The sequence below is a fragment of the Ictidomys tridecemlineatus genome, chromosome Y (genome assembly GCF_052094955.1).
Source record: "Ictidomys tridecemlineatus isolate mIctTri1 chromosome Y, mIctTri1.hap1, whole genome shotgun sequence".
NCBI classification, from domain to species: Eukaryota; Metazoa; Chordata; class Mammalia; order Rodentia; family Sciuridae; genus Ictidomys; species Ictidomys tridecemlineatus.
The window spans coordinates 3,699,640-3,714,592 of NC_135494.1; the positions used below are offsets into that span (position 1 = coordinate 3,699,640).

Genomic DNA, 14,953 nt, shown 5'->3' on the forward strand with positions numbered 1-14,953 from the left:
CTCTCTCTCTCTCTCTCTTTCTCTCTCTCCATCTCTCTCTCTCTCTCTCCCTCTCCCTCTCCCTTTCCCTCTCCCTCTCATCTTCTCCATCTTTCTTTCATAATATATATCAACACAATAACCCAGGAGGAACTATCTCTAATCCTCATTCTTGGGGACATATCTGACACTCACTCCCAACCCCTGCAGTACATTCACGCAACTGAACCACAAAAATATTTAAATATTGTCAGAATTATGAAAACCGACATTTTTCAGGCCAAACAGACTCTTAACTCTCATTCATATTAGAAGGGACATTTTATTGCATGTTGTAAGCCCCTCTCATTTTATTATTTTCTTTCCTTTTTTTTTCCATTTTTAAGCACAGTCTTGATACATAGCCTGGCCTCTTAAGTAATGTCTGATTAAAAAAATTCTGTTACATCATAAAAGATCACTTTTAGTAAGAGTTTTCACTGTCTTGACACAAAGACATTATAAGTACAATTTTAGAGAAGAAGAATTTTTATTTAGGCCCATAGTTTCATAGGTTCAGTTCAAATTTTGATTTGGGCTCATGGTTGGCCAAGTCCATGGCTCTGGCCCAGTGGGTGGCAGAACAAAATGGCAGAAGGGCCTGCATGAAGATAGCTACTTAGGGCACGGTACCAGGAAGCAGAGAGAGCTCTGCTCACCAGAGACAGGATAGAGACCCCACGGCACAGCACAAGAATCCCCTCCTCCAGTCACACCCCACATGACCAGGCATCACCCAGTGTGTCCATTCAAGTGGATTAATCCACTGATTAGATCACACCACTCATACTTAATAATTTCACCTCTGAACCTCATTAAATTGTCTCCTGTGAGCTTTTGGGGTCCTTTCATATCTAAACAAAAACACACTCACATTTCTGTGATGTTGCAGCCCATCCCTTCCTCTGTACTCATGATACGTTCCACAGTTACACAATCATCCTTAACTAAAATAGTCTCCTGTCTTATGTAGACCCACTGTTGAATATTGCATCACAGTAGATATTTCTGTAGATATTTCTGTGCATTGAAATTCTCATAAACTTATCTGAAGATGCATGTTTGTGCATATAAGGACATATTTATTAATCAATTTGGAACACAGGAATAGCAGAAAAAATATAGAAGAGAACCGACAAGAAATCCTTTAGACAGAGTTTGGCCCTTTACAGAGAAATAGAAATTACCATTTCAATACAAGGGGGGCATAATTTTATCTTCATAGAGATGATCTCTGAGATCTTGAGAAGATGATGTTGCAAACATTCCTGATCTCATTAGTATCTGTAGGAATCAAAAGCAAAAGAAATTATAATATTGCCAACCTGATCTTATTGTCATGATATTGGAGAGTGCAAAGGAAAAATCCAATCCTGGGTAGTGGAGTGCAGGAATGCTCACACATAACTCTTCTCATGGAACTTATATATTCATGTATGCGTTTCACAGGGGTCACTTTCATAGGAAAGTCTATTCTTTCAAGGTCACTTCTTGCTTTGAGGTACCCTACAGTGCATGTGCATGTGTGCAACACATAATTTTTTTGTGCCAGGAGCAATGGTGCATGCATCTAATCTCAGGATTCAGAGACTGTGTCAAGAGCAGGAAGATCTCAAATTCAAGGCCAGCTTCTAAGTCTTGAAGGCCATGTGAAAATAAAGAATGAGATGTGGTAGAGATGTAACTCAGTGGTAGATTCTTCTTGGGTTAATTCTCTAGTACCTTTCCCTCCAAAATCTGAAAGCTTTTGAGAAATCTCCTTTAGTGATGTTGAAGATTTTGCTATTGCAAAGTAATGAATTCACCAATGTTAACACTATTCCATTCTCCATGTCTTCAGAAAAATCTCTCCCACTATCACCCAATAAAAGAATCCATTCTGAAAACTAAAGGGATGTTATTTTACCCATGTTTTAAACACATATAATCGTATCTAACCCTGAATGAGGGACCATTTCACTCATTCACATATATGCCAATTATCATAAGGGGAAAAATACCTAACAGGACAAAATATCAGATTGTACAAACCTCAAGTATCTGCTCATCAGGAAAGATACTTAGGAAGCAGGACAGTCATCTGTAAAAGAGAAGGGAAGGGAAAGTCTAGGTCACTGTGGTTGCTTAATGTGTAATGATTTGCATTTTGTAAATAGAAGATATGAATGAAGCTCCCTCTCCTCTGCTTCCTTTCAGATTACTACAGGAAGAGGGAAAGTGACTTTACCAGTTTCAATAATATTTCTTATGTTCTTCTTTGGAATCTTGGATGCCACTGTCAGCTCTTCAAACTTCTTCTTCTGTTCTTCACTCAGCCTGTCTTCCTTAGCTGTGTTTTATGAGGAATAGCATGGAAGAGGTTTCTGTTAAAAAGCGTCCTCTGGGTCCCAGGTAGACCAGTTGATCCCACCAACTAAGAATACTTCCAGGTCATTTATGGGTGACATGGGAACGTGGGTAAACTCCACTTATGGAAATCATATCATGTATAATTATTAGGACTACTGAGGGCTTTCAAGACCCTTTATTGTGTGAATTCAAGTCTGCCTAGTATTTTTGCATTTTCCAGAACAATTCCAGGGCCTAAGCTTTAGGAAATATTCTGTACTGTGGTTTCTCATTTCAACTCTGTCTACATTCTACAGTTAGTGCCCCAGTATTCTGGACAATTCATCCAGTATTCAATATCAGAAGAGGGGTGGTGTTGATCTGAACTTTTCAACTAGCACCCTAGCATGGTCGTCTCTGCTAATGCAAAGCAAAAGCAAAACAAACAAAAAGAAAAAAAAAGGCTTTTTTAAATCTTTAATAAAATAAGTTTCAAGCTGCATCAATTTCAAAAGTATATCTATGACCTCAAATGTTCAAATTCAGCTTTTGCTTGCTCTGAGGCAAGACACAAATGTCTCAATCCCTGGCAGGAATGGAGCAGCATATGTGATGAGTGGTGCTCTTGAGTAACTTTAAGTTTTGAAAGCATTCAAACAATTATGATAAAATGAAGGGTTGATGGTGCAGATCAGTATGGTCATTAATACTGAAATGAGTAAAATTAATTTGAATTTTAATATACATAAGTATTTTTCATATTATTCATTGGTCCTTTATAATTTTCTATAAGAATTGGTTCAGCATTGCATATTCCCAAGTATAGGCACATAATCTGAATTCAACTTTAAAAAAATAAGAAAGAAAAAAAAATTACTATGCTGTGCTTCAAAGGGTAAATGTCACTTATACTTACCACTAATATTAGTCATATGAGTAACCTTGCCATTTCCATCCACATGTATAGTATAAAATATTATGATATCATTGAAGAAGTACTCGATTCGGAAGAAATTTTGTCCTGCATCTGTCATTGAAAAAGAAACACATTAAAACTCTAAATTATCACCTTTATTAAAGTCATTTGCTGTGAGTTGCTGGTAATACACTATCATGGACCCTTTTTTCCCAAGAATCTCTGTTTCACTAACGTTCCACGTCCTGAATTAGAATTAGGCACAGAAGCTGCAGAGAGAGGCCAACAATTTTATGTCCCAGTCTGAACAGGGTAGAGTCTCCATCCTTGGATTTGCCTAGGCATTCATGGATGGCAAGTGGTTTTCTGAGAGCCAAAATCCTGGTTGCAGGATCTGCAGAATCATGGTAGGTTGGGAGTTCACATTTTCTGACACATTCCACAGAACCAATTTTCAAATCCTCAGCAATTTTCTGACCCATTTGTGCAGTCTAAGCAATACTGTCATGTAATTCCACCCAAGCCAAATCAATACATCACATTCAACTTTTCAACTTGAAGCATAGAAAGAGCTAAATCTCTCTAACTCTCTCTCTCTCTCTCTCTCTCTCTCTCTCTCTCTATATATATATATATATATATATATATGTGTAATAAAAAAGTCCCCCTTCTGTTTTTTTAACACATACATACATCTATGTATAAATATGCAAATATATGCATATTATAATATAGTTGTACCTTATTGAAACATTTTGCTGTATACTCATCTTCCAATGAGAAATAAATCTTCTCTGATCAAGACTAGAATACCACATGTGACATTTTTGTCTCCATCAATTGAAACATGTAGGCAATTGATCTTTTAATATTATAGGATGTGTTTTTGAAAGTTTGTTATGTCAAAGCAAACATATAGAAGTCTCTATTATTTTTTTATGTTGCCTTTGGCTGAAGTTAAAATTTGATTGAATTTAGTGGAAATATTTCTCTGTTATTTTCACTATTCTCATTCTTACTTTTTGGGATTTCAGACTGTCAGATCATAAATCCTTGATAATATGTCGATTACACGACTTTTTAATATTCAGATCATTTGTTCAATGAAAAGAAAGAGTGATCATATCTGTCAGAGAAAAAGGCTAATTTTGTAGAAATGTTCAACAGCTTTCCATGCAGAGAACCTCATGAGCTATATAAAAGGGTTTCCTTCTGACTCATCATTAATACCAACAACCCTTATTCGAACACTCTGGTGACTTCAATGCCCACATGTTCACTAGCCTTTCCAAGGTTGATGAGGAAGGAGAAGTTTGCTAATGGTGGCGAGTGTCCAGACCCCCTGATGTGTGTGCCCACCAAGACCACAAATATGAACACTGCTCAGGGCATGGGCCATGCAGTCCACATTACAGCAAATACTCACACTCGGCTTCATAAACATCATGAGGTCCTTTTGTGGCGACCCTTGAGACCTTCTGACACTCCCCGTTGGGCCTTAAAAACAAACCAAGAGAAGGTTTCTTTTTACTCATCTATTCTTGCAAAAAAATTTTTAATGGGCTTGAAGAAGACTCAATACAGATATCTCAAAATTCAACTCACCTTCACCTTCATCAATAATCATTTATCAGGAGGTATTTGGTTCCATATGGTCTTTTCAATTTTTTTTTTTTGCCATCAGCATTCTAAGAGATGCATCTTTGAAAACTTCAATGACCAATTGATGTTGAAACTCATGGTCTGAATTGTAACAGACTATGCTTCCTATGAATGATTTCTCATTTTTAATTTCTCCTGGGTCTTGGTTAAAACATATTCAAGTCTTTCAGGATGTAATTGTCATATTTGTGAAGTTATTTCAAGGACCGGCATGGGAGTTTATTTATACACACTTTGGCATTGGTGTAACAATTGAGTCTTTCTTGTGTGCAATGATTTCAATTTGAACCATGAAGATGAGTCATTCTATATAACCTATATGTTACATGTATATTTTATATAGATTTTAAATATTTGCCTCACTATCCCAATATCCACATAATACTAATAATCCTACAAATATTAATTTCCATGTCAAATATATATCGATTGTTTCAATATCATCATAGAAAATATCAGCTGGAGAATCATGATTGGCATGGATTAATGTGTACATCCTGCTCTTTTGAATTCATCCTTAAAGCTAATGGATGCATTATATTTGCAATAGACAGAAAATGGAAAGAGTCCAACACACATGCTGGGGTCACATGGACCTTTGCACTCAGCTCAGGATTCCAATGGAAGAGTCTTTGCTCACTGTCTTGGAGTCTCTATGTAAGAAATGTGGTTCAACAGGATCTCAAAACCACAATCTCCTTCAAGAAAACACCACTAGTGGTGATTCTCTAGGGTGCTCCTGTTGATGTCCATCTTCCTCACAAGCAAGAACACACATACATGAGAGAGGTCAGAAGACTCAATTCTGTAAGCATCATCAAGACTTCTCACCATGGATTGGAGCCCAGCCCATATCAGAAGTGAACTCTTTAGTTCCTTAACATGGGGACAATTTTCACTTACTTAACGTAGAAGGTGATGGCTAACTTCTCACATGCATCAATACATTCAAGGTGACGTAAACGGACTCTCATATCTGCATATTCACTAATCTTCTCTACGTTATCAGCTCCCTTGAGAATGGTGCGCCATTCCCCAGTGATCTGCAAAGGAAAGTTTCCCTGGGAATGGCTACTGGCTCCTCCTTCTCGTCTCTCATCCATACTTATTAGAACCATGGCAGCTGGTTTAGCTCAGTAGAAAACAACAAACCCAGTCAGGAGGTAGCCAAGCAAGCTCTGCTCTCCAGAGGAAGAATCCCATCAGAAAAGGTCAGATTTCCACAGGGAGCATGGAATTGAGAGGCTCTGAAACATCAGCACCAAATGCATGGGATCTAGTAGGTGACACTGTGGCACTTTAACATTTTATTAACTTACTTACTTCAGGAGGAATGTGATAGTCACAGAAAGAGTAAAAATTCAGAAGTAAAGAAGGATCATCTCATAATTATAGATGTATGTGGACTGAGATGCTCCTAAAATCCCATGTTACTTAAAATTGAGATATTTGGGGAGAAAGAGAGAAAGAAGGAGAGAGGAAGAGATCACCCCCAAGATCAGCCCATCCAGGTACCTTTGCTGGGTCAAACGCGGATGAAGCACAGATCAGAGCGAATCCGAGAGCCAGCAGAAAGGTCTTCATCTTGATGAGATCTGTCTTCCTGTCCTTCAGGAGATCAGGGTAGATGAGTGATTGAAGAGAACGAGTTTGATGCCTCTTTATATAGTATTGATCGTTGGTAGCAGCAATGGATCCATTGTTTTTCATCCTGAACCTTATGTCTGCTCAGTGTTTCCTGGTTGGCTGGGATGGGCTGTCCAGGACCTTCTGTTTATTTAACTAATGAGATTAATAGCCATGATCTTTTCATGGATCACAGATTATAGGAAAGTGTCCATCTGTGACCGTTCCAGTGAGTGGGCAGGCCTGGCTCCACTGAAGCACCCTCCTGGGCTGGCACATGGCCGCCATCTTGTCCTGGGCTCACATGGTTCTCTCTCTTCTCCACCATCCATGCTGCTCCCCAAGAGAGAACTTAGACATAATGAGGCACTTGGGGTGTGTACTAACTCAGTGTGGATCATGTCCATATAAAAAGAGGAAATGTGAACTTCCAAGGTGCAGCATGGATGGTGGAGAAGAGCCCAGAGACTTCACGTCTAGCTGTGGGTGATTCCTGCTCTGGTCTGTGTTTCCTGGATTCACATCCCCTGATTTTGCCCGAGGTTTCCAAGTCCCCAGGCACCTGTCTATACACATGTCACCTGCCTGGTTCTGTCTCTGATGACTGTCCTTCTGTAAGTTTGGTAGCACCCACCTCCGTTCTCCTCCAATGCATCTGTATTAGGGAGATGCATCTCTTAAAGGGAGATTTCTTTTCAAAGGGACAATGTTTTTTTTTTCCCTGCTATTAGCATTTTATCCACCTCCTAAGGGACAATGACATATGCCAGTACATTCTGATGATGGTTCTTTGATCATAATGAGACCCTCTGTAGTCTTTGGACTCTGTGAATGATGTGTCCAAGTCTGCAAATGGAGACTTTCCTTGGTCATCTCCTTTTGACCTGGCCCCATGTCAGATGTCACCTGTTTCTCTCACACGATGACTAAGAACCACAGTCCCAGGAAATATGGGGAATATTTCTCTAGGGACAGAAGGGACTCTTTCTCAATATTGGTGTTCAGAACATTTCTCAACCTCTGCCCAAACACCCAGGGCAATGCCCTACAGCTCAAACACATAATGATCTGATTATTATCTGACACTAGGAGGATTGTAACTAATGAGGATCCTTCCTTCATCCCTGTCAGGTGGGCATTTGCTTTACATTCTCTCAGTCTCTGTGACTTTCCTTTCTCTTTTTCCTTAAGCAGTGAACATGCAGCCTGGCCTCCCATGTGACATCTACTTAAAAAAAAATAAATTCACTGCATCAGTGAATTTACTCAACTGTCTTACTGTGGTGATGCAATGCCTTACTAGAACTATTTTTAGAGGAGGAAAAGTTTATCTGGGCCCATGGTTTCAGAATTTCAAACTGTGGTTGGCCAATTCCATGGCTCTGGCCCAAGGGGAGGCAGAACAATATGGCAGCAGGGCCTGGAGGAGAAGAGCAGCTTAGGACAGGGCACCAGGGAGCAGAGAGAACTCTGCTTACCAGGGACAGGATAGAGACCCCCAAGGCACAGCCCAGGGACCTTCTCCTCCAGCCACACCCCACCTGACTCTAGTCACCACCCAGTGAGTCCATTCAAGTGCATTCATCCATATGTTAGGTTACAACATTCACATCTAATGATGTCACCTCTGACTGTTCTTGCATGATCTCACACAGGAGCTTTGGAGAGACACCTCATATCTAACAACAGCATACTCACCTCTGTGACTTTACAGCCCAACCTTTCTCCTATCATCATGTGAAGTCAGTCATCATGCATTCCTCCTTAACTAAAATGACCTCCTGTTTTCTTATAGAACTTGCTCTTTAATAGATACAGTGAAGAATACATTTGTGTGAATTTAAATCCTCATTAACTTATTCAAAGGCTCATATTTGAACATATAAGATCAAATGTAGTAATCAATTAGCAATACATAAATAGCAGGAAAGATATTGAAGAGAACAGAGCAAATCTCTAAGACAGAATGTGCTCCTTCCCAGGAAAGATGAAATCATAATTTTAAAGAAAGAGAATATTTTGTCTTCATATAGATATTCTGAAGTCCTTTAGAAGATGATGTTGCGAACATTCCTGATCTCATTAGGATCTGTGAATATTTAAAAAAATAAAAATATGGCAAAGCTGATTTTAGTTGAATAATATTGGATTGCATTTCAATGAAAATGAAAAATCCACTCATGTGTAGTGGAGTGCAGGGCTGCTCACACACAGCTCTTCTTTCTGTACCTTGTCTGTTCATCAATGGGTTCTACAGGGATCATTTTCATAGGAAAATCTATCTACGTTTTCAAGGTCAACTCTTGCTTTGAGACATTCTAAGAGGCCGTTGGATGTGTGCAATAAATTCAAAATTTTGTGCCTGGAGCAATGGTGCATGGTTGTAATCCCAGGGACTCAGCAGGCTGCGGGATGAGGACCTCAAGTTCAAGGTGAGTTTCTGAGTATTAGATGCTGTGTCAGAATAAAGATTAACATGGGATGGAGATGTAACTCAGGGGTAGAAATTCCCTGGGTTCATCCCCTACTTACCCTCCTCCAGAACTGCAGTCTTTGAGAAATCTCCTCTAGGGTTATTGGAGATTTTCCAAAGCAGAGTACTTTTTTCACACAGGAAATCACTAATGTTGTGACTATTCCATTCTCCATGACTTCACAGAAAGCTCTTCTACTATCTCCCAATTGATGAACCCCACTCTGAAAACTAAAGTGGTGTTGTTTGATCCATATTTTAAACACATATACTCATGTCAAAAACCTGAAGGAGGGACGATTTCACTCAACAATAGATGCAAAGTATCATAAGGGGAAGAAAAGTACCTAAGAGAACAAAATATCAGGAAGTACAAACCTCAAGTGTCTGCTCATCAAGCAAGGTCCTTAGGCATCAGGACAATTATCTGGGAAAGAGAAGGGAAGGAGACATCTAGATCAGTGGGGCTGGCAATGCCTACAGATTTGGATTTAGAAATGGAAGATATGAATCAAGCTCCCTGTCCTTTGGTTCATTTCAGAATACTACAGGAACAGGGAAAGCAACTTTACCTGTTTCAATAACATGTCTTATGTTTTCCTTTAGAATATTTTCCACCGTCAGCTCTTCAAACTTCGCTGAACTTCTTCACTGAGACTGTCTTCCTTAGCTATTTCATGTGGGAAAATGTGGAAGAGGTTTCTGTTCGAAAGCATCCTCAGGGTCCCAGGTAGACCAGTTGATCCCACCATCTCCATGCTCTGACTAACACTACTTGCAGTCATTTATGAGTGACATGGGAACGTGGGTAAATTCCACTTATGGAGCATCATATCATCTTGTAATCCTTAGGACTACTGAGGACACACAAGTCCCTTTATTGTGTGAAATCAATCCTGCCTAATGTTTTGGTACTAGTACTAGCTTTTAGTACAATCTTTATACTAGCTTTAGATAAAAAATGCATTTATGCTTATACTTCTCTCCCGAACTTATAACACAGAATAAATTACTAGAGTGGCTGGAGCTGTAGCTCAGTTGGTAGAGTGCTTGCCTCCCATACACAAGCACCTGGATTCAAATCCCAGCTACAAAAAAAATGAATAAATAAAAATCACTATGCTGTGCTTCAGATGATAAATGTCAATTATACTTACCAGCAAGCACAGTCATATGGGTAACCTTGCCTTCTCCATCCACATGTATATTATAAAATACTATTACACCATCAGACAAGTATTCAATTTTGAAGAAATTTTGCCCTTTGTCTGTGATAGAACAAGAAACACTTCAAAACACTAAATTATCACCTTCCTTAATAAATTCTTTAGTGTGACTTGCTGACAACACACTATTGTGAACACTTTGGTCCAGAATAATCTCTGTTTCACTAACGTTCCACGTCCTGTGTTAGAATCAGGCACAGAAGCTGCCGAGAGAGGCCAACAATTCCATGTCCCCATCTGAACATGGAAAGGGTCCCCATCCTTTGAATCACCTAGGCATTCGTGGATGATAACTGGATTCCTGAGAGCCAAGATCCTGGTTGCAGGATCTGCAGAATCATGGTAGGAAGTAGTTTTGAAAATTTGTTATTTTCAAGGATAAATATAGAAGTCTCTATTATTTGTGGGTGGCTTTTAGCTTAAGTACAAATAAGGTTGAATTTAGTTTAAACATTTTGCTGTTATTTTCACTATTCTCATTCTTACATTTGGCAATTCAGGCTGTTGGATCATAATTCATTGATAATATGTATATTACACATCTTTTTAATATTCAGATCACTTGTTCAATGAAAACAAGAGTGATCATATCTGTCATACAAGAGGAAAGCTAATTTTGAAAATTTTTGTTGTACTTTAAAGTCGTTTTAAACAGCTCTCCATGAAGAGAATCCCATGAGCTATATAAAAAGGGAACCCTTCTGACTCATCATTAATACCAACATGCCACTTGAGACCCTGAGATGATATGGACCTTATTCTAACTCTCTCTGTTGACTCCAATGCTCACCAGTTCACTAGCATTTCCAAGGTTGCATGAGCAAGGAGAAGTTTGCTAATGGTGGCCAGTGTCCAGACCCACAGATGTGTGTGCCCACCAAGACCATAAACTCAAACACCCCTCAAGGCTTGGGTCATGGTGTCCACCTTAGAGAAAATGCTCACACTTGGCTTTGTAAGTATCATGAGGGCCTTTTGATGATCTGACTAAGACCTTCTGACACTCCCCATTGGACCTTGAATACAAACCAAGAGAAGCCATTTTTTGCTTGTCTATTGAGGCAAAAATCTTTATATTTCACTCGAATAAGGAAATGAGTGAGAAGGTAACTGAGATGGGAAAGAGGTCGTCATGCAAGCTCTGCACTCCACAAGGTAGAATTGTATTAGATAAAGTCACAGAAGCATGGAGTTGAGAGGGTCTGAAACAAGGAAGTGATATCAACAAATATATGGCAAGTAGTGGATAGCACTTTGGCAGATTAATTTTTTTTACATTTATTTACTTAAAGAGGAATGTGATAGTCATAGAAAGAGTTGGATTACATGAACAGGGAAGATTAAAATCCTGAATATAGATGTATGTGGAATGAGATGCTCATAAAATACCATGTCACATAAAATTGAGAAATGTGGGAAGAGAGAGAGAAAGAAGGAGAGAGAGATTGAGATCAGCCTATCCAGATACCTGTGCTGGGTCGACCTGGGATGAAGCACAGATAAGGCTGAATCCAAGAGCCATCAGAAAAATTCTCATCTTGATGAGATCAATCTTCCACTCTGCAGAAGCTCAGGGGAGGTGGGTACTGGACAGAACGAGCTGGATGCCCCTTTATATAGCATTGGTGACTTGACATGAACCCATTGTTTTCATCCTGAGATCTTCTGTCTGCTCAGTGTTTCCTGGTTGGCAGGGATAAGCTCTCTAAGAACTCCTGTTCTTTACATAATGGTATGGATATTGGAAAAGCTTTAGTTTGGCCAAATAATTGACCTTTATGTATGGCTCTCACACAAAGCCTATCATTGATCCCAAGGATAATAATGTTTATTTCCTCTTTGCTCCCCATGGCTGAATGGAAGATAAAGAACCAAACATCTATTCAAGATCCTATATCACTTCTCTAACATTTTAGTTGAATGCTCACAGATACTTCTAAAATGAAAGATGGTACCCTGCGGCCTAAACAAATTAGATTATTGTATCTCTACCTCAACTGCAAGGTAACGAGGCATCTCTCAAACAAGTCAAAGTTTAAATTTATATTACAAAAAATGATAAAAATTATACAAATGCTAGCCTCTTGCAAATGTATGATTCTGTTTGTTTTGTTTTGTTTTATTTAGATCCATGCTCTTTCAAGTGATCCAGGTGAATTATCCTTGGGTCAAGAACCACATTTGATGAACCACAGCCAATCACTCTGAAAGTATTAGCATACTTGCTATAGGATCTACACCAAGGGCAATGGAGAGGATCCTATCAACAACTAAAATACACCTGTCCATTGGATTTATGACCTGAGATTTCTTCTGGAAGTTTTTAAGTCTTTTGTCTAATTCCTACATATTTGAACAACTTGATAAAGGTTTTTTGCAGGGTTAGGAAAATGGGTCCTATTTTATTTTACTACCAATGGCTACCCAGTTGACCTACGCCATTTTGTAAAGCATCTCTGGTTCCCCAGAATATATTTTTAGCAACGTGTCAAACATCAGATAGCTATAGTCATAGGAATTTGTCTCAGTGTCCACTATTCTATTTTTGGTCTTCATGCCCATATTGGTGGAATTTCCATGCTCTGTTTGCTTAATAGCTCAGTAAAGTCCTTTTCAGATCAGGTATTTTGGTGTCTTCTCCTTGGATAGTTTTGCTTACTATTTCTTTCCCTGCTCAGGTTGTCTTATGCTTACAAATGCATTTAAAAATAGGGTGGTTTTGATTTGCATTTCTCTGACTGCTAGAGATGGTGAGCATTTTTTCATGTACTTGATGATTGATTGTATGTCCTCCTCTGAGAAGTGTCTGTTCAGATCCTTGGCCCATTTGTTGATTGGGTTATTTGTTCTCTTATTGTCTAATTTTTTGAGTTCTTTGTATACTCTGGTTATTAGGGCTCTATCTGAAGTGTGAGGAGTAAAAATTTGTTCCCAGGATGTAGGCTCTCTATTTACCTCTCTTATTGTTTCTCTTGCTGAGAAAAAACTTTTTAGTTTAAGTAAGTCCCATTTGTTGATTCTTGTTATTAACTCTTGTGCTATGGGTGTCCTATTAAGGAATTTGGAGCCCGACCCCACAATATGTAGATTGGAGCCAACTTTTTCTTCTATCAGACGCAGAGTCTCTGATTTGATATCAAGCTCCTTGATCCATTTTGAGTTAAATTTTGTGCATGGCGAGAGGAGGGGATTCAGTTTCATTTTGTTGCATATGGATTTCCAGTTTTCCCAACACCATTTATTGAAGATGCTATCCTTCCTCCATTGCATGCTTTTAGCACCTTTATCAAATATAAGATAGTTGCAACTTTGTGGATTAGTCTGTGTCCTCTATTCTGTACCATTGGTCCACCCGCCTGTTTTGGTACCAGTACCATGTTGTTTTTGTTACTATTGCTCTGTAATATAGTTTGAAATCTGATATCGCTATACCGCCTGATTCACACTTCCTGCTTAGAATTGCTTTTGCTATTCTGGGTCTTTTATTTTTTCATATGAATTTCATGATTGCTTTATATATTTCTACAAGAAATGCCATTGGGATTTTGATTGGCATCACATTAAACCTATAGAGAACTTTTGGTAATATCGCCATTTTGATAATGTTAGTTCTGCCTATCCATGAACAGGGTATATTTTCCATCTTCTAAGATCTTCTTCTACTTCTCTCTTTAGGGTTCTGTAGTTTTCATTCTATAAATCTTTCACCTCTTTTGTTAGGTTGATTCCCAAGTATTTTTTTTTTTTTGAGGATATTGTGAATGGAGTGTTTTTTCTCATTTCTGTTTCAGAAGTTTTGTCGCTGATATACAGAAATGCCTTTGATTTATGCATGTTGATTTTATATCCTGCCACTTTGCTAAAAATATTTTTTCCAGTTTAATAAAAATGTCATTCATATTTTAATGGCAAGTGCTATGAATTTATTTATTGCTCTTGGAAGGATGTCTAGTTTTATAATATTAATTCATCTTATCCATAACATGGAATGTTCTTCTTCTATGGTTTTCTTCAATTTCTTTCTTCAATGATCTGTGAATTTCCTTGTAGGGCTCTTTTAAAATCTTGCTTAGATAATTTCCAATAATATATATTTTTTGTCATTGTTATGATTGGAATGGTTTTCCAAATTTCTTTTCCTACTGTATTAACTATGGCAGTGTAGGCAGTCGATTGGTTTACATGTGTATCTTGCCACTTTGATAAACTCATTTATACACTCTAGAAGACTTCTGGTGTAGTTTTTAATTTTGTGAATATGATAGTGTTGTCAGCATTCACAGATAGTTGGCTTTCTCTTTTTACTTTTTGTATCTTTTATTTGCTTTTCTTGACTGATCACTCTGGCTAATGTTTCAAGGACTATATATAATAAGATGGTAACAGCAGACACACTTATATTGTTCCTGAATTATGAAGAAATTCTTTTAGTTTTTCCTCCATTTAGTACTATATTGACTTTGGGATTGTCATAAATGGCCTTTATGTGGTTGATATAAGCTCCTTCAATTAATAGTGAGATTCTAAGCAATTTAGTGAGATTCTGTCTCAAAATAAAATATAAAAAGGGCTGAGAATGTAGCTCAGTGATTTAGCTCCTCTCATTTTGTTCCCTAGTAACAAAGAAATTAAGAATAAAATTATATTAAGAAAACCTATGTCCACCCAAAGCAGTGAGAAATAGATAGTGTAATATCCACCAAA

The 14,953-nt window shown here is 38.2% G+C and overlaps 1 protein-coding gene across 1 annotated transcript; it reads right to left on the minus strand.

Annotated features, from left to right (window-relative positions):
• Nucleotides 1-1,079: 1,079 nt before the first annotated feature.
• LOC120890339 (lipocalin Cav p 2.0101) lies at nucleotides 1,080-6,546 on the minus strand. The gene is made up of 7 exons (XM_078035165.1): nucleotides 6,440-6,546; nucleotides 5,828-5,967; nucleotides 4,689-4,759; nucleotides 3,263-3,373; nucleotides 2,246-2,347; nucleotides 2,050-2,098; nucleotides 1,080-1,302 (listed from the first exon to the last, which is right to left on the minus strand). The coding sequence occupies exons 1-6, from the start codon at nucleotides 6,506-6,508 to the stop codon at nucleotides 2,079-2,081; spliced, it is 513 nt and encodes a 170-aa protein (XP_077891291.1). The 5' UTR covers nucleotides 6,509-6,546; the 3' UTR covers nucleotides 1,080-1,302; nucleotides 2,050-2,078.
• Nucleotides 6,547-14,953: the final 8,407 nt, after the last annotated feature.